The sequence below is a fragment of the Pleurotus ostreatus genome (assembly GCF_014466165.1).
Source record: "Pleurotus ostreatus strain PC9 chromosome Unknown scaffold_1, whole genome shotgun sequence".
Taxonomy (NCBI): domain Eukaryota; kingdom Fungi; phylum Basidiomycota; class Agaricomycetes; order Agaricales; family Pleurotaceae; genus Pleurotus; species Pleurotus ostreatus.
In genome coordinates, this window is record NW_023503156.1 from 3605282 (window position 1) to 3627481 (window position 22200).

A 22200-nucleotide genomic window follows, 5' to 3' on the forward strand; every position below is an offset into this window, starting at 1 on the left:
GGGAAATCAGAGCCAATGCCTGCTTGAAACGCTGAATCGATATAGGCCTCTGTCTATTGGTCAGGGGAGAACAGAGTTTCGATGACATTCACAACGACTGCGAGAATTTTCTCAGCCATGGTATCCGGCTCGCTCGCATCCATATAAGCCTAATGATTGCGCCGGAGCGTTATATATCCCTTTCCGCCTCCACGTATGGCTTCGACTACTCGCGACGCCGCCAATCAGGAGGCCTACGAACTCTTGCTTCCATCAGGCCAGGAGGACATACCCAAGCAGGGCGATACAATGGGCAAGGAAGAGCAGATGCTGAAGCCTGAGGGCCGTCCGGGAGATGGGTTGGCCAAACTTGCTGGGCTGGTGAGTCTTGAACTCAATGGTCTACGGCGTATCCTTACGTTGACCTGGCGGTGATAGATATCTGCAGCAGTAAGCTCCTCATCCGAGCCGATACAGCACACTGAACTGAGTTACTTTGACAAGGTCTTCCTACTTGTTACCTGGTACGCCGAATTGAGCAACGATCCAAAGCAGCATGGGTGGTTCGCCATACACCCACTACTACAAAGCTTTTCTATCGCCCTTATAACATATGGTGCATATCTTTCCGAGATTTACCCAGTGCATGCTGAACCGTTTCCTTTAGGGATTTTGACGCTGCAGCCAACATCGCAGCCCAAAACTAAAGCTGCTGGGTTCGCGAGACATCATCTAGCTATATTCTTCATCGCATTTCCCTCTGTCACAATAGGCACGTTTGCCGTGTGGTACAATAAGCATCTAAATGGCCGGGATCACTTCCTTTCGTGGCACGGGGTGAGTATCGTGTGTCCGTTTACTGCAGACAAGCACTAAGCGTGAAATACAGACTCTAGGTATTACGTGCATGCTATGGATAACATTCCAAGTTTTACTCGGTGGTGGAAGCGTTTGGTTCGGTGGGAAAGCCTTTGGAGGAGGTATGAAGGCGAAGCTGCTATGGAAATATCACCGGTACGTCGACAGCTACGGGTGTCACGAAAGTCTCGCTCAATAGACATATATCATTCAGCCTTTCCGGATACCTGCTGTTTCCTCTGCTCCTCTTCACCGCCCATCTAGGCGGTGCGCAATCAGGCTGGGCAACCCGCAACACGTCAATGGGTCAACGTTTGATTGCCTATATTATCGCACCAGCGGTCATCTTGGGCGCCGTATACGCAAGAATTCGGTGAGTTTCCTATGGTTGCAGTTAACATTTCCTGGCTGACACTTCTCTTAGATTATCCAAGATGAAATTCTTCTAGAGATATAGGTATCTCTGTAACACCTCGTACTCTACGCTTCAAAGTTGTAAAGAGGCTACCAATAAATTATACTTATGTTCGGCCTGATCCAAGCTGTTGATGTGTGGTCTGAAAGCTGTCCACAAGTCGTCAAGATAGTTGAGGCTGAAGTAGAGAGAGGTTTCGAAAGATAAACCAAGGCAATATGAGGTTCCAAGCACAATCACATTCCAATAGGAAGTCTACAAGGTCGAATCTAGCCATATCGTCCGTAACCACAAGTTCCAAAATATTACAATGCCGAAACCAGGACACAGTGTCAAATTATAAAGATGAAAGGTAAATCGAGCCGTCCAATGGGGATGCAATATACAAATCTATATCCAAGATATCCAGTCCATGCAATGGTTTTGAAGTCAGAACCCTCGCGCCGAATCCAGTAGCGCGGCTTATCAAATAATCAAAAGATCCCGTAGAGGATCCGAAGTGATGTTGATTCGGGAAAGAGAAGCATCCTGAGGGGGGAGAAGCATGTCCTAGAAAGACGAGGGATACGGTGCCCAGTCGCAGCCGCAGGTCTTCCATCCTCCATGGCTTAGGGACGGGAGAGGATTAGGGGGAAGAGGGGAAGAGTAAGGGGTATTTTGCTCCGTGAAGAGTCGAGCCTCAGCCGAAGAGATACATTTGATGATTTCAAGCCAAAGAAAGATACGCCGATGATGGAGATAGCAGAGTTGTAACCAGAGCCACGCCGGAGGGAAGAGAGGAGAGCAAGAACCATAGTCACGCCAAGGAGGGAGGAGAGTATTCTGTACTCAAGGAAGCTGCGTTTCTGGGAAGAACTGAAGAGGTAGTGGCCAGCCACCTCCCAGGCATCCAAGAAACGAGTTCCCATTTCCGGAACATAAAGGAGCAAAAGAGAAGACTGCCGAGGGGTTGGCGAAAGGAGAGAGGGAGGTGTTATGCTGAGTACACGTAGTAAACGAGGTTGTTCGGGGGTTCATGTAGGTGTGGTAGATCAAGAGTATCAGCTAAATGGTATTCAAGATGATAGTAGAATTGTCGTAGAGGGTAGACGCTGGTGATGGAAGCAGAATAGATGGTAGTAGATATGTTCGATATAGTTTCGTCTGGATAGTGTCGAGAGAATAGGGAGCAATGTGATAGTATGTTGAATAAATGGTAGGTAGATGATCGCGCGACTGAGTGGAGTTGATAAGATGAAGCAATTGAGGCGACGTAGTTGCAGATAGATGGTATAGATGGTAGCTGCACTGTAGTATCAATGGCGCAGAAGTGCTGATAGTTGATACGATAGATAGAAATAGATGATAGTTGTCCAGGTCGACTGTAGCGATGGTTGAAGATGAGGTCAATAGGGGTTCATGAGGGGCCGTGGCTTTGCTCAGGGGAACCCGACAATGAAACACAGCGGGGAGGTGCTGGCCAGACACAGGAACCGTAGCTCCTTGTCACCCCGACTGCGATCAAGGTCGAGCACACCGTAGCTCAACGGGGCCCAGAGGGACGACAACCAGCGGAAGAAGTAAAAGGGGGAGGACGAGAATACATAGGGCGTGACGTGTACTCGGCGATGATAAATGGTGGCTTAGATGCGGGAAAATATCCCAAGGCCAGCTTGGGGAGGAGTAGAGTGGTTAGGCGTGGCGTGGTTCGGCGAGGTTGGATTTGGCGAATGTAAGTTCCATTGAGAAAATGCGGCCACAAGCAGCTCGAGGCTAGTTGATGCCTTGAAACCAATCGCACATCAGCATCCATCTGAAGGCGAGCACCAGAAACAGAAATTCACCTTTGCTTTGACGCTCATATTTGCAAATTCTGAGCACAAATCCTCTATCGAGATGGGGAGACGGCGACGTTCTTTTAGCTTTGGTTTGGTCAAGGTTGGTGGGTGAGCAAGTACAGTCGGCCTAGTATCAACAGCGATGAGTGGGCACTCTTCGTCTGCAGAAGGCTTCGGGTGGGCAGGTATGGGGATTGTGAGGATAGGAGTGTGCAACCTTTGCCTAGACATTGTGTCCAGAACTGGCGTTGCGGACATTGGCGGCTTCGAACATAACGACCGTCAGCATAAGATACAGACATGGGCATGAGGACGCAAACTTACCGATGCCCTCAAACTGAAGCTCTCAAACAAGGTGCATAGTTCGTCTACAGAATTGTCAATGTTCGGGGCATCGAAATATTGCCCCTCCTCAAACTCTGATATCGGCTCGGAATCGTGATGGTGAGGGCTGATGAAATCGCAAGGTGGGTTGAAGTCGAAGGGAGGGAAGGACAGATCCAAATCGAGCTCCATGGAGAGAGGTTCGAAGATTTCTGCTATGGACCACCCGGCACCGTTGTCGGCGGGGGAGGAGCAGGTGAACCCTGTGTCTGGACGTGGTCCCCGGGGCGAGGAGTGCGGTGTCAGGAGTGATTCCTCCTCGCTTTCCTCGCTCTCGAACGAATAAAGCTCGTCATCTTAGACGTCGTGAGTATTTGTGTAAAGGGAGACTTAGACGGACTTACCGCTCTGTGCTCCTCCTGAAATCCATTTGTTCCTGAAGAACGGCACAATGTCATCTACGGGGATGAGACTCCTGCGCAAGTGATAGGGTGCCAACACAGATCCTTTGTAGATATCGAAAGGAGCTGGGTTGTCCGTCTGGTTCGCACGGCAGGGTGCAAGGAGACACGTTCGCTCAGGCGCACTCATTCTCGCGGAGGCAGAGGAGAAGATGTCGAGCGGGCCATGACGGACCAACGCCTTACAGAAATATGGCTCAATGGCGGGTTGGATGGGGAAGGTGACAACCGATTCGGTGTATACAGGACCCTCGAACGCGTAGATAGTCTTGCCGGGCGCGATGGGAGCCGGGGGAGGATCTCGCCAAAGCGCAACGTCCCAGGAGTGTTGAAATGGTACGAGCTCCAGGGCGGTCGTCTGATAAGGACCCAAACGGGGGCAGAGGCTGGTTCGGCGGGAGGCACGCCAAAGAACAAGGGTCGAGCAGGACACTTCGCGTTCGTAAGACCCTAGTTCCAGTAAGGGTGACCAGTAGCGGACGACCACTAAGCAACGAGATACTAGAGTCATTTCCAAAGAGCACCGCCAGTAAAGGACCGTAGGGAAGGTGGAATCCAAAGGGCGGGAACGGAGGACTAGTTCTGACGAGGGTGGTCGATAGAGGACAACCGCCAAGCAGTTTGAGGGCAGCACGAGCCCCAAAGACGTCCGCTGATATGTGGCCATAGTAAGATCGGTATTGGAAGAGCGGGAACCTTTCGATAGAATCCAGAGCACTAGGCGAGCCAGGATACCAATAAGAGTCGTGGCGAGGACCAGAGCAGCGCAGTAGAGAAAGTGGCCGAGAGTGGAAGCAAGGCGAGCAGCTTTCCTATCAAACCCGTGCGCGGACAAGAGCGGTTCTAGGTTCAACACGATGGCAAGCATGTTTGCATACCAAAGAGCGAGGGAGGCGAGTGGGACGCCGAGGACGGCAAGGACAGAAGTAATCAAGAGCATGGTTGGTGATAAAGCAGCGTAAGATATTTTCAAGATGGTGGAACGGATGAAAGAGGGTTAATCGAGTGTCCCATCCTTATATATGTTTAGGCATTAAATATTAAACGATCGGGATCTCGACGCGACTTGACGCGTGTGTGTCACGTGTATAACTTTGTTTCGATCGGCGAGCAGGAGGGATAGGGTAAAGCGGTAAATGTCAGCCTGAGCTCGCAATGGCTGCTTGGGATATAGGTGGACTCGGCTGCAATTGTCAGGCAGGAGGATATGAAATTCCGAGAAGTAAACTATCTCCTGATCGGGTAGATCAAAGCCTGCAGGGCGGCGTTTGTGGGCTTCTACTCGCACAGGCCAATATACTGACACTATTCTCTAGGATATATGGCTGTAAGCGAGAATTCGTATCACTCACAAGCACTCTAATTCAGATTGGTGCATTGACAAGTGACGAAGATGAACAAGGCTAACCGACGCTCGCAAGCTCCGACATCTCCGACATTGTCAGGGGTATTGCAGTTCAAGGCTAGGGCGCAAGTTCCGCGGGGTTCGCATGTAAATACATTGAGAGAAAGGAATGGAATATAATAATGAAACCATCACATCTATGGAAGAATAGGTATATATAAAGAAGGGGTAAATGAGTTACAAATGGGCGTGTGTAACAACGTTCCTCGACGAGTACGGGATTTCAGCCTCCAGTTCTTCGAGGAGACCCATCACATCGGCCGCGCAGCCAAATGAAAGTGTGAATCCAGACCTATTTATATGATAATCAATCATACAATACGGTCTAAATTCGAATTCACGGGGGAACTCACCCTCCTTGTCCGTAAGAGTGGATGATGTGGCTGATAGACCCGTCTGGCCTTAGCCTTTGTTCCCTCTCGACACGGACGTTGGCCTCGCGGAATGGGCGGAGTCCCTGGACAAATGGGTCCGGGTCCAATTCAGCTTTCTCCAATCCCGGCACGAAGGCGTTGCAACGCTCGCGCATCCGGACAATCTCGGGGCTGTTGATGGTCAGATCGAGAGTGTGCACGTGCGGCTGGACAAGGCCTGTGTAACATTTCTAAGCTCGCAGCAAGTAGCCAAATCTGATTTATACTTACCTCCCAGAATGAGAGTCCGATCATTGCGAGGGACAATGAACACAATGTCCTCAGCGTCGGCCCCGTGGGTGTCATCATGAGACACACATAGAGCTTCCGTGACCTTGGGGAACTTCTTTCCATCGTTGATGACGCGGATCAATGCACCACGCAGAGGAAGGACAGTCTTGTCAGCAGCGGTCTCGTACGCGTTAAGTCCGGTGCAGTTGATGATCGCTGTGGCGTTGTACTTGGCGAGAAGCTTGTCTTCTTGGGCAAGCAAATCGCCAGAGATCTTAGCGGTTACCAGTCGAGCACCTTTCTTCGAAACGATGTAGCGGAGCCAGGTCATGTAGTGGTCGGTGTCGATGACAGGTGCGAGGTGGCGGTAGGAGTCAACGACTCCGGCCTTTTGGTTGACTGCATGTTTGGTGACCAGTGTCGGGTCGTGCAAGAAGCCTTGGATCTATTCAATCTTGCGTGAGATGGCGTTGAAATTATCAGCAGACGGTAGTACCTCTTTCTCAGCCTCAATTTCGTTCATTTTCTCCAGCTGTCCGGGCATGTCATTCAACGATTGCTCGAAGAAGAAGTTGGCTGCCCGCATGCGCACACCGTGCTCTTCCACAGGGAGGGTCTTCATGAGCTTGTCCAGCGCGCGGTAGGAAGTCAGACACCATCGCTTGGAGTTGTCCAGAGAGATCAAGTTGGTGTGTTTGCCACACACAGCAGGAGGCCACTCCCAGCTGTGAAGAGCATCGTTACAACGTCGATATGGATGGAGGGGTGAGATGCTCTTACAGTGCACCAGCAATCTGGGAGGTGATGCGGTCGCTCAATGACGCCCATTTCTCGGAGACGACTGTCACATCGTAGCCAGCGTCAAGCAGAGCCCAAGTAGTCTAGAAACAAGAATTGTGAATATCCATGGTTGATGTCACTGTAGATGAAACCTACAGTGAGACCGGTGACGCCGCCACCAACGACCAAAACACGCTTCACAGGAGGAAACTTGGTCGCGAGGTTGACACCTTCATTCAAGACCAATTCCTCGCCGACGCGAGTAAGGTAGATTTCGGAAGCTGAGGACGTGAAAGACATATTGTCGGTGCGATGGTATTGAGTGGGTAGAACTGGTGAATAAGGAGAAATATAGAAGTGAAGCTGTTGATGCTGAAGTCTGTCGAACGAGAGTGCCTTTTATACAGAACAGACCCAGACCGAGAACCATGTCGTTGGTTGAAAAATCCATACATGCCATTCAGACAGAATAATGTCAAGCACCCATAAGGAGCACGGAAGAGGTCATAGCATCAGAAATGAGCGTTGTTGATGCAGCGACGGACACGCGCGACGCTACCCGTGGAACGCAATGTTCTAGCCTCCGCACATTGAAGTAGCAACGTTCAAAGAATTGCAAACGTTTCGGAGCTAAGATCAGGACATATTATCCTCTAATGGCGAAGAAATAACAAGCGAGTCATCAGAGTCACGAGGTAGGCTTAGCCCGGGTGCTGGCAGTGTATTATTATCGTGGCGACTCATAAAAAAACATGACCGACCAGAGAAGGCACCCGTAGCATTCCGTAGCGCAAGGAGGCCTTCTTCAGATTCCTATTCATGCGAAAAGGTGGCTTGCGCAGCAAGGGGAAACGTGAACATTGAGCATCTACGGAGTACGCAGTGGAAGAAGTCAACATTAGCGACGGTACATGTGGACCTGAGGGGTGCTTCGGTATCCGGCGTTCGTCCGTTTTCATGGGGTACGGCTACGATATTTTAGACATCTTCAGTGGGGGATAGCCCCATTACATCCTATACGCAGATCAGGAAGACTGCCGCTAGAGCCGAACCGCTCGGACCGCGAATGAAGTGGCAAGCTGGTCCTAGACACCTTCGGAACCAGGCCTGAGAAGCGGTCATCGCATCACTAATTCATGTTGAACGTATCTTCGAAATATCGGTATGGGCAGAGGGTGGAGGCAAGAAGGTGAGCGAGGGCGGCACAGCGCCACACTGACAGTCACCTGACAACCTTGCGAACTCGGCCCTGCGTGCTCCAAGACCGCATCCTTCGTCCGACTCACAAAAAACCTCATGCCAGAAATCAATAGACAGCAAAGGCAGGTACCGATACTGTGTCCGAGAATTCCAAATCATCAATCGACTATCGGCATTCTGAACTTCTTCTCCCCTCAGTGAACTGGTGGTTTTGCTTGGGTTTTGGGCCTTTGGCCCACTTGGTCGGAATTCAGGTTATTCAAGTTAGTCGCATCGCGCAATGTTCCTGTTATCTCATTTATGCAGACATGATATGGGCCTCGGAGTCCGGACAGGTTCAATCCAAAGCGTTGCTGAACTTCCATTCTCCGTCTCCGTGACCCTCACAGTGAGGGTTGAAACACCATGCAACGGTCTTTTTTTTTGTGGGGTGGAAACTAGGGATGTGAGTGAGATAAGGCAAGGCGACAGCCTGGCAGTCTTAAACTTGGCTTGGGTGACCAGGTGAGCTCTGATCGAGTTCCAGGAAGTAAGTAGGCCGTATCCTGATTTGGTAAATTTTACCAGTGCGAGGCATATATCAAGCAGCATGGGATGCGCAGATGAGACTGATCTCCTTGTGGGCGGTCGCAGTTACCAAATCCTACCCATGAATGAAACCCTGCCTATTTCGAGGTTTCCAGCACAAATCTCACCCACCGCTGTGTCTGGATGACATTTACTCGGCATATCATACAAGAGTGTCACTGCCTTGGAAATGAATCATCCGTGAAGTATATGCTCCGTTACGCATACAGCACATTACAGGCAGGAGACCAACCAGAACGAGCGCTAGTCGCGGGCGCTGTGTTCTCAGCGCCCATGCACCGCCCCTCTCATACGTCTGCGTCGGGATCCGTGCTTCGCAAGCTGTAAACGCCTCAGACATCCGACCATAAGGCAGGTTCAAATGACTCAAGCGAGGCGCGACGGCTTTATGTTACAGCCTTAACATATATAAATGATCCTCTGGTGCCAGCGCGTTGACTCCTCAATCGCACTATGGGCCAACTGGATTTGACCAACAACAACCATTCTCACACTCTTCGCCTACAATACGTTGACGCCATTCCATACGCATGTAGCCCATGGACCGATGTATCCCGTTGCATGTTCCGCAGCTCCTCTAAGAAGGGTGCTCCTTGCCTTGTCATTGTTAAAACATGGCGGATTTTCAAGAATAGCGCTTCCGACGCCGATCGTCAGGTGTTCGTCAAGGTATTGATGTTATCTTGTCTCCGTAATAGTGGTAGATTGAGGGTTTGCATTCGTTAGAAGTTACGAAACCGCTTGTTTCAATGGAGGCGTTTGTGCCACCATCCATTCATCACATCTTTCCAAGAGTCGTCGTTCGTAGACGACACACTTCCAGTCGTCATAATGCCGTTCTTTGTACACGGAAATGCATTAGACTTCATCGCTGAAAATCCCGCGACCAGCATTCTAAGCTTGGTAGGTTGGAGTGCTTGCAGTATTGAATCATCACGTCTCATATACATACAGCTACAAGACGTTACATCTGGTCTTCAGTACATGCACGGATTAGATCCACCAATTGCCCACGGCACTCTAAGAGCAGTAAGCACCACTTGACCCTTTGCATCGTGTCCCTTTCTCACAATTCACCAGTCGAACATCCTCATCTCAAACGAGGGGAAGGCATGCATTACGGATCCATGCATAAACATGCTGCCATTGCCTCCATTCTGGACGATCGAAAATGCTGTATACTCAAGGTGGTTAGCCCCTGAGATCCTCACAACGGGGGCGGACGAGTTGCCCCTTGCCAGCCCAGAGGGCGACGTTTATAGCTTCAGTATGACCGCAGTCGAGGTTAGTTGATACATTGTCCCCTGGATACGCATCGTACTGACTTCAATACTCAATTAGATGTACACAGGAGATCGGCCATTCTCGCATATCAAATCAAAGCTGGCTGTTCTGCTGAAGGCTACACAGGGGAAGCGCCCACTCCGACCCACCGCAGACAACGCTCCCCAATTGACTGATGGAATGTGGGCGGTCCTTCAGCGCTGTTGGGCCCACGACCCGGCCTCCCGGCCAAGTATGACAACTGTAGGCATTTGGTTGCGAGCTATGAATGTATGACATAGGGCGATTCTGATCTCCGTACATAACTTATTACTACAGCTACATGTCTATTGTACATTCTAGGTGTTCCATGTGTATCTACTAGCTTTTCTACTGTATATTATATACCTTTGAACTTAGATATCCACTTATCTACGACGAAATATGACCACTCCTCCCGCGACCAGTTGGAAGAGGACGCCCTCCGATGGAATAGCCACCTATGGTGTATGGACTTGCCACCAAGGGCGAACGCGGGGAAAACCCACTCATCCCACCCTTCTCATCAACGTGATGTCGCTCAAACTCCGCTGGGAGCATGATGGCTCTGTCGATTGCAACAGGCAGAGAGCGGTGACGACCCCGAAGCATGACAATGCAGACGATCAATTTTGACAACGGCCGAAGAGCACCCGATAAGGAGTAATTTTCCTGTAATGACGGGAGTTAGGAGAGGATATACAATGGAAGGGTTTCCACCGAATGAGACGAGTAACTAACTGTTGGGATCCCTAAACTCATACCGACCGAACCATATGCAGACACCAGATCAAACACTGAGTAACAACCATTAGGGGGAAAGAACAACATGGGTACGATGTTTACACTCACTCAACGTGAACGTATTGAACCAAGGTGCGTTCTCGTCGTTCAGATTTGCACGCTTTTATGCATCAGTCACGACGTTTATTCAAAATGAAGCGGCAGGCAAACCTCAATGATGCAAAGCAGGAACAACGCGAAGGCCAACCACCACATATCTGGCAAGAGTTTCACATCCGTCAGTTGTGCTAGGCATTACGCAGAGTCAGTGACTTACCGAAGGCGAGCAGTCTTCGCGCATGGAGGGATAAGTATTGACTCCAGACAGTTGCCCTCGATCCAACAGGCTGAAAATGGAATTCCCCATCTTCTTCCCCTTCGAAGATACCGAGAGATTGTTCTTCATAGACGTTTGTGGCGCGGATACTTAACTAAGTATTAAATATATATCCACAGACTATCGCGTCGTATAACATACCTCATAGCGATGGGGTCTAGATTCAAGGCTCAGTGGATAGTGCAGATGCGAAAAGTAGATACTCACAGACGCTGACATACATCATGATGAGATACAGAACTCTGAAGAATTCTGGTTAGATTGTTGCCGACAACACGCAGCCTACAGCTACTCACTTCACGGCAGGGGCAAGCGCCAACAATGACACTGCTGCGAACCCGGCCGCACGTACAGAAACAGCTTGCAAAGCGCCGACAAGAATCCGAGTGCCCACCGGGATGCTCGAAATAGCGCCGTTCCCAATATCAAGAACAAGGAAGAAGACCCAGTCCGTTATTCTGCATTAATCGTCCTGGGTTAGAGGCAGAGCTAGAGAAGGAAAGGGGGAATTGAATCGTACGTGAGGGATACCACGATTGTGAGGAGAAACCACGTTTGATGAGAAGGAAAGAGGTAGATGTAGCATCTACGAGGATGGTCGAGGAGGAAGCGCATGGTTTCGTGAGTCTGCGAGCCAGCTGGGACAGTCTGACTGAGACACCATCTGGTTAAACAGGGTGAGAAAGCAATCCACAATATGGGGCCGACGCTGTGACGCACATAGAGAATCTGAGGCTAAATAATAGCAAACAAGATGGTTCGGTATTGGCGGATGAGTGGCCAGAGATATCACTTACAAAATGGGCTGAAGATGGGATCGAACGGCGAAATAAATATTAGGCGACGTCTACAGAAAGAGAATCACGTACGAAAGCAGTGTTGCCAGCAAGGATAAGGAATATCACGACGATGACGGTTAGATATGCCCGTTGGAATGGGACCATGGATTGATCTACAAGGGAGAATCCCGTGTTCGTATAGGCCGACGCTGAAAGGAACAAGCTAAACCTAGATGCACAAAGACATGGATTACCGAAGTACGAGTGAATATATATGAAATTGACGAACCAAGTGGGTGAGACCCGCTTGTGGAGCTGCGGAGGCACGAAAGAGCTGCTAAATTGGCCAATAGACATGTACGGCGCCATCATGATGAACGCAACCAGTTGCACACCGATATGATACTGCAAACCCCATCGTTAGTTGAATCACAATTCAGCCTCTCGCAAAAAGCTCATACAAAGGCGATTATCCACAACAATGCAGTCAGAGCGCGATACTCAACCCCTCCCAATTCTTCAAGCTGCTCCTCCGTCAACAAGTGGAACATGGAGTTTCTCCCGATGATAGGTGGAAATGAGACGTATGAAACTGGAGCTGATGGGGGATCGCCCAGCTTGAACGCGCCTTTATCATCTATCGGAGGAAGCGGCGGCATGAAGTCATCGAATTTGAGGTTATTGGAATTAATGGCGGAGGATGAGAGGGTTGGCAGGCTTCGTGGCGAGGCGTATCTCTGACGGAGGTAAGTGATGAGTCGCTGAAGGAGAACAAAAGGGGATGGAAATCCTCCGAAGTGAGTGTCCTTCGCGCTTTGCAGGGATCGTGAAGTCAGGTAAGATGGTTGTAATGATGAGCGAGTTTGCATAGATGTTGGCCCTATAGGCACCACAATTGCATAAATTGGACCTAGCGGGAAGTATAGAAACAATACTCACGACGAGGCCGCGACCAAGTACTATTTTGCGCCGGTGTTATTTGAGAGGGTAAGAAGGTGACACGGGACATCCCATTCGTAAACTGCGTTTCGGCACGTTGTAAGGTGTCTATCATCGACTCAGCGTAATGCTCCACAGTTGCGGAGCAGAGGTGTATACCGTGAATAGATGGAAAGACGCCTGGATCTGAGAGTCTTCGACTTCGGAGGCTTGAGGGCCTTGCTGAGTGGGCTTGAGCGATTTGTTGGCTTTTGGTCAGGATGCCCGGTCGTTTGGGTGGTGCGTCAAGCTTTACCATGGGATCTGGAGGAGCGACCACGATGGGTTTGTTCTTTCTATCCCGAAACAGCGAGAGTGGCCATGGAATATATGAATGTGTCCGTTGGCGAGGTAGGTTGGCGCGTCGTATCTGGCTATTAACGGAAGCGGCTTTTATGATGTGCTGGAACTTCTTGACGAAGTATCGTCTATGTTACCAGTTCAATTGAATAAGAGGATGTGGTGTTTGCGTGTGACTTGCCTACGAATATACACCATGACCCAGGACGCTACCACAGGGCTTCCTACGCACATTTGCAGAAACAGGATCACCTGCTGCCATGGTGTCAACGAGCTGAGATCTATGGTTGCCAAACCACAGACACTCATCGCACTGACGCAGTTGAAGAGTGCGTCAATGTACGATATCCTGTTCTCTCCGTTCGAGAGGTACAGGATTAACGAGGATAGAAGGGGGGTGATTGTACTAGGTTTATTGAGACGTTATGACCTTACTAGCGCAGTGGGGGACTCACAAGATGATGAGATGAATCCTGAAGAAGTTCAGATTCCTTTGCACGTAGTCCCATGCTCCTACAAGACTTGGTGCGCCCATAATGTCTAGGACAGAGTATCGAATAACGGGGTGGCAGCCCAAAAGGTGAGTGAATGGTGAAAAAGAAGGCTGGGGCTATATCTGATACTACAAGTGAAGTGTTTCCAGCCATCCGCACCGCCAGCAACCGCTAACAAGCCCAGATGTTTCCAATGCATATTTGAAGTGTTTCATCCCGGAGTTATCGACCCAAGGGTCGATCACGACCAAACCATGACACGGAATCACAAATAATGGGTCCGCGAGCGGCCGTGAGCGAGCTCCAGGGTAGTGTGTTGAAAGGAGTAGGTATGAGCGGATGAGCATCTCCGGACCGATAGGGTCTAACGTTTAACCCTAACCCCAAGGCTAACATTATTACATCGGCGAGAAAGACAAAACACAATGGATAGGTGATACGAGGTGGATAGACAGACTGGCGTCAAGGCCAGAGAGTACTCGCGGTGAGACTATCCTGGTGCATGATAGAATATTCTGGGTGAGCAAAATTAACCACAATTGCTTATCAGGAGGATTATTGCTTCACGGGTGCGACGCGCAAAAGAAATAATCTATGGTTTAATCCGCCTGGAACGTATGCGCTTTCCATTCTGAACGGCAGGCCCCCAACTATGGACGCAAGTCAACGGGGGAACAAGGGGGCGCGGACGGCGCTACTCACCCACGTATAGTCTTTTTCGGCTTTGCTTCGTGAGCAAACCGCGATATAGGTAGGCCAAGCCTGTATTTCTCCATGCACCAGAGAATATACCTGAAGGAGCTTCAGATAGACCCCATATGGCTGAGCTTGGTGTCACGATACCTTCTGTCCCGAACGTCCAGTTTCGCTTTCTTCATGTCTTGGCCAGACAAACGCCAGAGGTCTTCCCATCTCTCGACAGTCAGCTTCGTCTCTGCGGAGCGGCCAATAGCCTTCAGAAAGTCTTCTGGAGTCTTGATTCCCAGAGATTCTGTAGCAATGAAGTGAGCCGACGTGCGTGGAAGTAAATGGGTTCCAGTACCACCTCTTGTCGGGGGGACACGCCGCTCGGCAGCATGGTTGACGAAGGTCCTCACAGAACCTAGATTGCGGCCGAACGTGCTGAAATTCGTAGCCCAGCGAGACCATAGAGTGTGCAGTGACATTTTGGTGGAAAAGTAGAGGAACGAACACGTGATCTTCACCAAGAAATCGTTCTGTATACTATTGGCCTTTGACTTGGCGGTCCGGAACGACTTGAACTCAAACCATCAATATCGCAGTACCAACATGGATTGTACGCTACACTGGCTTTATCACAGGCAGACACGCTGAATGTACAATCAATACGGTCCACTGGTGGTCTCTTTTCTGCACGCTTTCACCGGGCTACTCAAACTCAGCGACGACTCTCCTTGACTGTCCCGATTTGGCTGAGGCGCCCTTGTCCCAACATGAGTCTGCCTTGAGGTGATATCAACGGGGGGTGGGCCCTTTTCGGAGTTGAATGCTCAACGTCACCTAGTGAATCTCGCCGACGCTTTGTTATAGCAGTCCATCTATAAAACGACTATGCAATCATGGCTACAGGATCACAATTATATCCCTCATCGACCGGAATATTCTTCATATCATGTCCTGGGCAGTCCGACGCGAATCTATCCTGGCTAACGAGCTTAGTCTCCGAAGTCAGGACGACGGGTCCTTCGGCTGGTTGGACAGCTCGACAACCAACATCTTTGATGACGAGAAGGCCAGCACCAACCCAGTCCAGAGGACACTAAGCCCTGCGTCTACTATCTCATCGGGGACTTCGTCTACGAGCACCTCCCCTTGCCTTCTGAGGAACAATACCGGCGACGACGAGGACGATGATTCGGATGCAGGCTTTGAGAGCGATCACTCAAACTATGAGCCTTACTATATTGATAACGACAAGTATAGCGTTATTGATGGAAAGGCGTACATGATTCCAACGTGAGCTAGATCTAACCTTGATTCGCCGCGTATAACATACTGAAATCAATATCACCAAGCATTCCACAACCTATGTTCAGCCAGCCAGTCTACCTACAAGATGCACTCAGCCCTATGGCGGAGACAGCCAACCATCTCCCACAAACCCCGCACCCGCACCCTGCGACTCCACTTCTACCCCCGTTTCAAGGGTTTGACTCTCGCAGTCTTTCCCCTAGCCTACCTCCTTCTACCCCTCTGCCTGCTCATAACTATTCGCTGGGGGAACGATCTCGCAACACGCATGCCACCAAAACTTGGTGTAATCGTACTTCATTCATCTTGGCCGAAGACTCCGACGAAGGAGAGAGTGACGGCAACGCGTCGGATGACGAGTACATCCCTTCTCCCCAGTTGAATTCCAAGAAGAGGTTGCGGAGAGATTCTCCACAACTTGACGCATGGACCTTCGCTGGAGCTGCCCAGAGCCGTTCGACCACCATTCCTCGCACTCCTGCTCAGATCGCCCCTCATGCGAGACCCACGAAACGCGCCCGTACCTCCCCAACATCACGCAACGTGCAAGTTCCCTCCCTCTCCGAACCTATTGATGCCCTCGCGTTATCTTTCAAATGCCCCGAATGCGGATGGGTTCAGCGCAATAAACGGATGCCGGATTTCAAGCGTCATCTGCAGTCGCACGTTCGCCCTAGTGACGGCGATCATTCCAAGGGATGGTGGTGCAAGGGCATCCTGTCTTCCAGTGTACCTGGGTTCTGTGGAGAGGGCTACCAATTCGCCGGTGAAGAGAGGTTCGGTGGATGCTTGAAGACGTTCAGCAGGAGAGACGCTTTGAAGAGACACCTGGACAACCCGAACGTATCCTGTTTGGGCAGCGTTTCGCCGTGGAACTAGGCCCGCAGCACCGGAATAATCATGACCTACTATGATTTTCTATTATTTTCACTGATATATGATCCGCATTCCCCCATCTACGAACATCACCTTTTATTTGTTTGTATCCCCCTTAATCGGACTGTCAGTTTACCATCACTACTTTGTATCGCTAGTTCATTTAGTGTTCCCTTCTTCATTGTTGTGCCACGATTTCTTCTCTTACTCTGTGTCGTATCATATTGTAACAAGTGCAATCTTATTCTGCGACGCGACGCGTCTATTTGGCGCTCACTCCCGATGCTAACAAATGCGTGTCAATTATGCCAGTGATTGATATTCCGCAATCCAAGTCGCGCCTTCATTGACAACGGCCATGAGCGACCAAATTCCAAGGGGCGTATCCACGAAACATGTCCTGCACTCCGAAATACTTTTGGTTACGTCTGCGATGCGCAGGAACTCACGTTGGGCGACCACGACGCATTTCATGAGCCCCAGCAGAGACCCGGCAGTAGGAACCAACTTAGGACTTCGGATATCAAGCCCTTCAACCCCTACGCTGCTGAGGATTGACAGGGAATCAGACCTTATGGCTGGATTCCAGGACTTGAAGCGGATTATCAGCGAGGCCGAAAGTACGTCTGGTCACGGGCGCGTCGCGGTCAACGCTTATGCGCATGGCTCATGCTACTAGGTATCGATACCCTGCCACTCCCTACCCTTCTTGCACCATTCCTTGCCATAATACGTTCACCACTCTCGACTGGACCCATAACTTCCTCTGCATTATCATCCTTGCACCATTTCTTCGTATGTGGACTCATTTCGACCAATGCCATGATGCTGGACACTGCACTTGGGGCACTGAGTAGTGTGGCCTCACATTGCAAGTTCGAAGCAAGTGACTCGTCTAGCGATGAAATAGTTATCCTCCGAATAATGACTGTCATCCACGACTGCCTATGTGGTCCGGTCGGTCAATTTCTAGGCGATGTCGAAGTCTGCGAAATGCTGGAGACCGTGCTAACAACTTGCTGTCAAATGCGACTCAGTGGTACGACAAATCTTCGACCAGATTATGCTCTCAACTAATCTTCTCATAGAAACTCTACGGCGATTTGCTGAGAACATCTTGCACGGCCTGATTAGGGCAGTGTTCTTGCGCCTGGCCAGCCTAAATCCAGTCGCCGAAGAAGCCAAACTACGCGAAGTCGAAGAAGACGCCAGAGAAGCTGACATCCGTATGAATGTATCCAGTAAGGACGTCCCGAAAAGCCCGGTGCCCGTAGATGTGCCCCAAGAAGGCACAGCCGAGCCAGCTGCCAACACTCATACAGCCGCGGCAGAAACAATCGAGACGCCGCAACCCGAACTTCAACCACCACGCTCTGCTGCATCACCATCTAGATCTGAATGTTCGAGACCCTTTCTTGTTACTGAAACTTGCCGTTTACGTCTGTCAACTAGATGGCCTGCCTTCGATTCTGGAGCTCCTTCGAGTTCTGATCAACGTATTGGACCCAACCGACCAGCAACACACAGATTCTACGCGTCTCGTCGCCCTCGGCGCCCTGAACATCGCGTTTGAAGAATCAGGTAGTTGTATCATCCGCTTTCCATCTTTGGAGGCCCTCATCGTCGATCACGGTTGCAAGTTCTTGTTCCAACTGGCTCGTTCGGACAACCCATACGTCCTCCAGGCTGCTCTTCGCACCAACGCCACTGTCTTCGATACTATGCGTCCAAGATTGAAGCTTCAGCTGGAGTTGTTTTTGGCATTTACCATGGACAGGTTGGCCCCAGCACCACCTGCAAACAAGGCTCAAGCCAGCATGGCGAGAATGTCTGGAGTGCCTACCTCCCCGTACCCATCTACGCCAATACTTGGTGCCCCTCCAGAGTCTGAAGCAGGCGAAGGCACTGCAACGCCGACGCGAGTCCTAGTCGCCCCTGCCCGCGGAGAAACTCGCGACCAAATCCTCGAGACTCTAAGCCAGCTATCTAGGAAGTCTAGTTTCATGGTCGACTTGTACTCTAACTATGATTGCGACATCAATTGCGAAAACATGTTCGAAAGACTGATTGATTTCCTGACGAAAGTTGGTGCGACTTTTACGTCCAGGATAGCCATAACCCCTGACTACTCACCCCTTCAACCAGTCCGTGTACTCGTCTCAGTATGCTGGCGCCATAGATGTTCACCAGAAAAATGCGCAATATCTATGCTTGGACATGCTCCTCACGTTTGTCAATGACATGGCCACGCGCGCCGATGGTGTTCGTCCGTTTCATCTATTTCATACTGAGCGCAAACTGAAAGCAAAAATAGCCACACACTCCTTGGCCATCAGTACGTAGTCGCGTGTAGGTGCTTCCGACACAACTAACATTCAGCGTCAGGAATACCCCGAGCCAGCTGCCCTTATGGAAGCCAAATCTCGGAAACAACTTGTCCTAACCGGGGCCTCGCGGTTCAATACCAAACCCAAAACAGGCTTGAACTTTCTCGAAGAGAATAAGCTTATATATGCGGACCTATCGGCGGATACAACTAAGGCGCAGAGCTTGGCCAAATTCCTCAAAGGATGCAGCCGTTTAGACAAGCGCCTTTTGGGAGATTTCATTTCAAAGCCAGATAATATTGACCTCCTGCATGCGTTCCTTAGTCTCTTTGACTTCAAAGGGGTACGGATTTCTGATTGCACCTCTACCCAGGGCAAAACTGATCATCCTAAGTAGAAACATATCGCCGATGCCATGCGAGAAATGCTTGAAGCATTTCGCTTGCCAGGCGAAGCCCAGCAAATTTCAAGGATCACAGAGACCTTCGCATCCATATACTTTGCGACGAAGCCAGGTAAAGTGAAAACTGACCTTTTCACTGATTCTACTCACCGATGTCGCTACTTTGTAGAGGGCATCCAAAGCGAGGATGCAGTTTACGTGCTGGCGTACTCTGTGATCCTGTTGAATACCGATCAACATAATCCACAGGTCCAAGTAAGTATCAATCCAGTTTCTGGATCACCCATACTGAAAAATGAGGACCAGAAAAAAAATGTCGATAGAGGCATATACACGGAACCTTAGAGGTGTGAATAATGGTGGCGATTTCGACCCAGAATACTTAGTGGGTCCCATTCTCGCACTGCTGGATATGTTTACTGAGATGTCCTAGCAAAACATCTACGATTCCATCCGCAAACGGGAGATTGTTATGCCAGAAGAGCATACGGGCCAACTTGGCTTCGAATACGCCTGGAAAGAGCTTCTTGCGCGTTCACGGAATTCTGGTATGATGCCCAATCTTGGATCCGTCCACTCACTGAGCACATCAGCAGGTGAATTGCTGATGTGCAATAGCTCTTTATTCGATGTCAACATGTTCAAATTGGTCTGGAAACCGGTTGTTTCAGCGATAGCATACGCCTTCATTAGCTTTGACGATGACTACATCATCCAACGCGCCGTAGCTGGCTTCCGACAATGCGCTACACTCGCCAGCCGATTCAATTTACCCGACGTATTCGATTTCGTCGTTGTATCCCTCTCCCAGGCGACCGGCCTCCTTTCAGAGTCGCTTCCCGCCCAAGTCCCAAATTATCCCGTGGTAGAAGTCGAAGGGCAGGCGATAACTGTTTCCACCCTTTCGGTGAAATTCGGTACCAATTTCAAAGGACAATTGGCAGCAGTCGTCCTATTCAATATAGTCAATGGAAATGGCAACGCTCTTCGTGAAGGGTGGACCCAGGTGAGAACACAGTTTCAAAGAAAATCCTTAGGAAGACCTGACTTCGTCTGCAACAAAGATATTCGAGATGTTCCAGAACCTATTCTTGCACTCTCTGCTACCGACACGTATGCTTCAAATGGAGGACTTCCTGGGTGGCGTTTCTATGATTCCCTTGCGCGGTAGTCAACCAGCTCGTCAGCAACACCGGAACGACACCGGTCTCTTGTCTGCGCTATCCTCATATCTCATGACGCCATACGGCTCCAGCTCCGATTATCTCGTCCCTGATGCTACAGAATCTGACGTCGAGAACACGCTTTGTACGATTGACTGCATTACATCATGTAGGCTCGACGAGCTCTACAGCCAGATCATGTATGTCCCTCCTCCTCTATATAGGTTGCTGCTCCTAAGCTTGCATACCCCAGGCAACTGGATTCCGACGCTCTCGTTGCTGCTACTCGGGCATTGGAGGCGCTCGCCCATGAAAGAACTGTCGCTAGATTTAAACAAGAGTCTGACGATGGCACTATAGAAATCGACGGCGAGGCATTCGCTCTACCCTATGATCCGGCTTCGGTATTTCTGCTCGAAACCATGGCTAGCATTGCATGCCAAAATAGCAGTCTGATCGATGAACTTTGGTATGTCATGACTCCTTCACGCTGCGCAATGCTTATCTCCCTCCTATCCTAGGCCAATTGTCTTTGAGCATTTATCTGCAGTGGTGTCTTCAGCGAATCATTATAGTGTTCTGCTTGTCGAGAGAGCGATAGTTGCTTTCCTTAGATTGTGCCTCATTCTTGCAACCAAGGTTAGTTCTGTTTTTGTCATGCGACGCCGATTGCTTCTGACGGTTATAGGCCTCGCTTCGAGATCAAGTTTATGTATCGTTCGATCTCCTTGCTGGGTTACCCGCCAATGTTGCCGCTGCTGTCGCAGAACAAGTGGTCTCGGGAGTGGTTCTCTTAATGCAAAAGTATCCGGAAGTAGCCAGGTGCGTACAAACCGTGTCCTATGGCAACACTAGATGTAAAAGAAAACTTTCGTTTTTAGGTCCCAGACGGAATGGAATATCGTCTTCGCTCTCCTTCGATCCATCATGCCAAACCCTGAAGCATCTCGGCTCTCCTTCGAGTTCATCGTTAGTCTAGCAAGCGACGGACCAAACCAAGTTGTCACTCCAGATAGTTTCGCCGGGCTCGTCATGATTCTAGACGACTTCGCTACAGCTGCTGGGAAGGCCATCGAAAGTCAACAGACGAAGGGTCGTCAGAAGCAGCAATTGACGTCAGCACAGTGAGTTTACCCACCACTGTGATGGTTGCGACAGAGCTTCCCTCATCCTAGGTCACCTATAATCGAACGAGGGCGAAAAGCGGTCGATTTAATATCCGAACTGAAGAAATTCATGTCTGTGTTCTTGGATTCAAACATACCGCAAGGCCAAGGTTTGTCGCAAGTCACATATACCGAAAATTGCGGCTCAGCGTGTTCTAGTATGGTACCAGTACTGCTTCCCCCTCATGAACTCTCTGGGAAGACAGTCGACCAATGCCGCAAGAGAAGTTCGCTACAGCGCGCTCAGCCAGCTACAACGGCTACTCCTTGGACCCTATATGGTGTTCGAGAATATTAATCCCATTCAAGTCGAGGAGATATTTAATCGCGTGCTATTTCCATTGTTGGACGACCTAGTGAAGCCGCAAGTAAACGAGCGTGACCCACAAGGGATGCCAGAAAGCCGCTTGAGAGCCGCCACCTTCCTCTGCAAAGCCTTCATGCACTTTGAAGTCCGGGAGAGCCAGGCGGACGCGGACATACGCATAGTCTGGATTCAAGTCCTGGATTTGTTGGACCGTTTGATGAATGTAGACAAGTCTGAACCATTAGTAAGTGCAACACAGACAAAAAGCACATTCATATGATACACAGCTGATGTTTTCTGTGTAGTATGAAGCTGTACCGGAATCGCTGAAGAATGTGCTGTTGGTCATGAACGCTGCCGGTCTCCTTGTGCCTCCTCCGTCAGAAGAGGATCAACGGACGGAACGCCAACGTACGGTATGGACGTCGACACACGAGCGCATGGAACGCTTCTTGCCAGGTTTCCTATCAGACGTTATCCCACCTCCCCGAACGTCGGCATCCGCACAACCCACGTAGGTTG

General features: G+C 50.1%; 8 protein-coding genes across 8 annotated transcripts; 4 read left to right on the forward strand and 4 right to left on the reverse strand.

Moving 5' to 3' along the window:
* Positions 1 to 195: 195 nt before the first annotated feature.
* Positions 196 to 1286, forward strand: PC9H_001327 (uncharacterized protein; the record flags this gene model as incomplete). Its single annotated transcript, XM_036770977.1, has 7 exons — positions 196 to 360; positions 418 to 429; positions 484 to 595; positions 647 to 816; positions 869 to 993; positions 1052 to 1210; positions 1262 to 1286. 7 exons carry the CDS (start codon positions 196 to 198, stop codon positions 1284 to 1286), a joined length of 768 nt encoding a protein of 255 aa, XP_036636822.1.
* A 1588-nt stretch (positions 1287 to 2874) lies between these two features.
* Positions 2875 to 4794, reverse strand: PC9H_001328 (uncharacterized protein; the record flags this gene model as incomplete). Its single annotated transcript, XM_036770978.1, has 4 exons — positions 2875 to 3015; positions 3076 to 3333; positions 3394 to 3749; positions 3798 to 4794. 4 exons carry the CDS (start codon positions 4792 to 4794, stop codon positions 2875 to 2877), a joined length of 1752 nt encoding a protein of 583 aa, XP_036636823.1.
* A 642-nt stretch (positions 4795 to 5436) lies between these two features.
* On the reverse strand, positions 5437 to 6983 carry PC9H_001329 (uncharacterized protein; the record flags this gene model as incomplete). The annotated part of the gene is made up of 6 exons (XM_036770979.1): positions 5437 to 5551; positions 5613 to 5850; positions 5904 to 6348; positions 6400 to 6628; positions 6684 to 6784; positions 6840 to 6983. The coding sequence occupies 6 exons, from the start codon at positions 6981 to 6983 to the stop codon at positions 5437 to 5439; spliced, it is 1272 nt and encodes a 423-aa protein (XP_036636824.1).
* A 2319-nt stretch (positions 6984 to 9302) lies between these two features.
* ANKK1 (protein kinase kinase kinase) lies at positions 9303 to 9764 on the forward strand (the record flags this gene model as incomplete). The annotated part of the gene is made up of 3 exons (XM_036770980.1): positions 9303 to 9374; positions 9426 to 9500; positions 9552 to 9764. 3 exons carry the CDS (start codon positions 9303 to 9305, stop codon positions 9762 to 9764), a joined length of 360 nt encoding a protein of 119 aa, XP_036636825.1.
* A 185-nt stretch (positions 9765 to 9949) lies between these two features.
* On the reverse strand, positions 9950 to 13485 carry TRK1_1 (low affinity potassium transporter; the record flags this gene model as incomplete). The annotated part of the gene is made up of 17 exons (XM_036770981.1): positions 9950 to 9996; positions 10250 to 10445; positions 10515 to 10570; positions 10626 to 10677; positions 10728 to 10774; positions 10834 to 10987; positions 11105 to 11135; positions 11190 to 11351; positions 11414 to 11557; positions 11614 to 11628; positions 11691 to 11698; positions 11763 to 11901; positions 11962 to 12077; positions 12134 to 12485; positions 12695 to 13078; positions 13183 to 13356; positions 13406 to 13485. 17 exons carry the CDS (start codon positions 13483 to 13485, stop codon positions 9950 to 9952), a joined length of 2157 nt encoding a protein of 718 aa, XP_036636826.1.
* Positions 13486 to 14036: 551 nt separating this feature from the next.
* On the reverse strand, positions 14037 to 14610 carry MON1_1 (Vacuolar fusion protein mon1; the record flags this gene model as incomplete). The annotated part of the gene is made up of 4 exons (XM_036770982.1): positions 14037 to 14094; positions 14147 to 14236; positions 14288 to 14435; positions 14487 to 14610. The coding sequence occupies 4 exons, from the start codon at positions 14608 to 14610 to the stop codon at positions 14037 to 14039; spliced, it is 420 nt and encodes a 139-aa protein (XP_036636827.1).
* A 467-nt stretch (positions 14611 to 15077) lies between these two features.
* Positions 15078 to 16315, forward strand: PC9H_001333 (uncharacterized protein; the record flags this gene model as incomplete). The annotated part of the gene is made up of 2 exons (XM_036770983.1): positions 15078 to 15421; positions 15481 to 16315. The coding sequence occupies 2 exons, from the start codon at positions 15078 to 15080 to the stop codon at positions 16313 to 16315; spliced, it is 1179 nt and encodes a 392-aa protein (XP_036636828.1).
* A 355-nt stretch (positions 16316 to 16670) lies between these two features.
* GEA2_1 (GDP/GTP exchange factor for ARF) lies at positions 16671 to 22196 on the forward strand (the record flags this gene model as incomplete). The annotated part of the gene is made up of 19 exons (XM_036770984.1): positions 16671 to 16932; positions 16992 to 17351; positions 17401 to 17712; positions 17765 to 18396; positions 18458 to 18574; positions 18627 to 18647; positions 18698 to 18982; positions 19037 to 19154; positions 19212 to 19297; positions 19476 to 19590; positions 19639 to 20048; positions 20107 to 20405; positions 20459 to 20674; positions 20727 to 20844; positions 20894 to 21027; positions 21087 to 21329; positions 21381 to 21481; positions 21531 to 21922; positions 21984 to 22196. The coding sequence occupies 19 exons, from the start codon at positions 16671 to 16673 to the stop codon at positions 22194 to 22196; spliced, it is 4434 nt and encodes a 1477-aa protein (XP_036636829.1).
* Between the last annotated feature and the right edge of the window lie 4 nt (positions 22197 to 22200).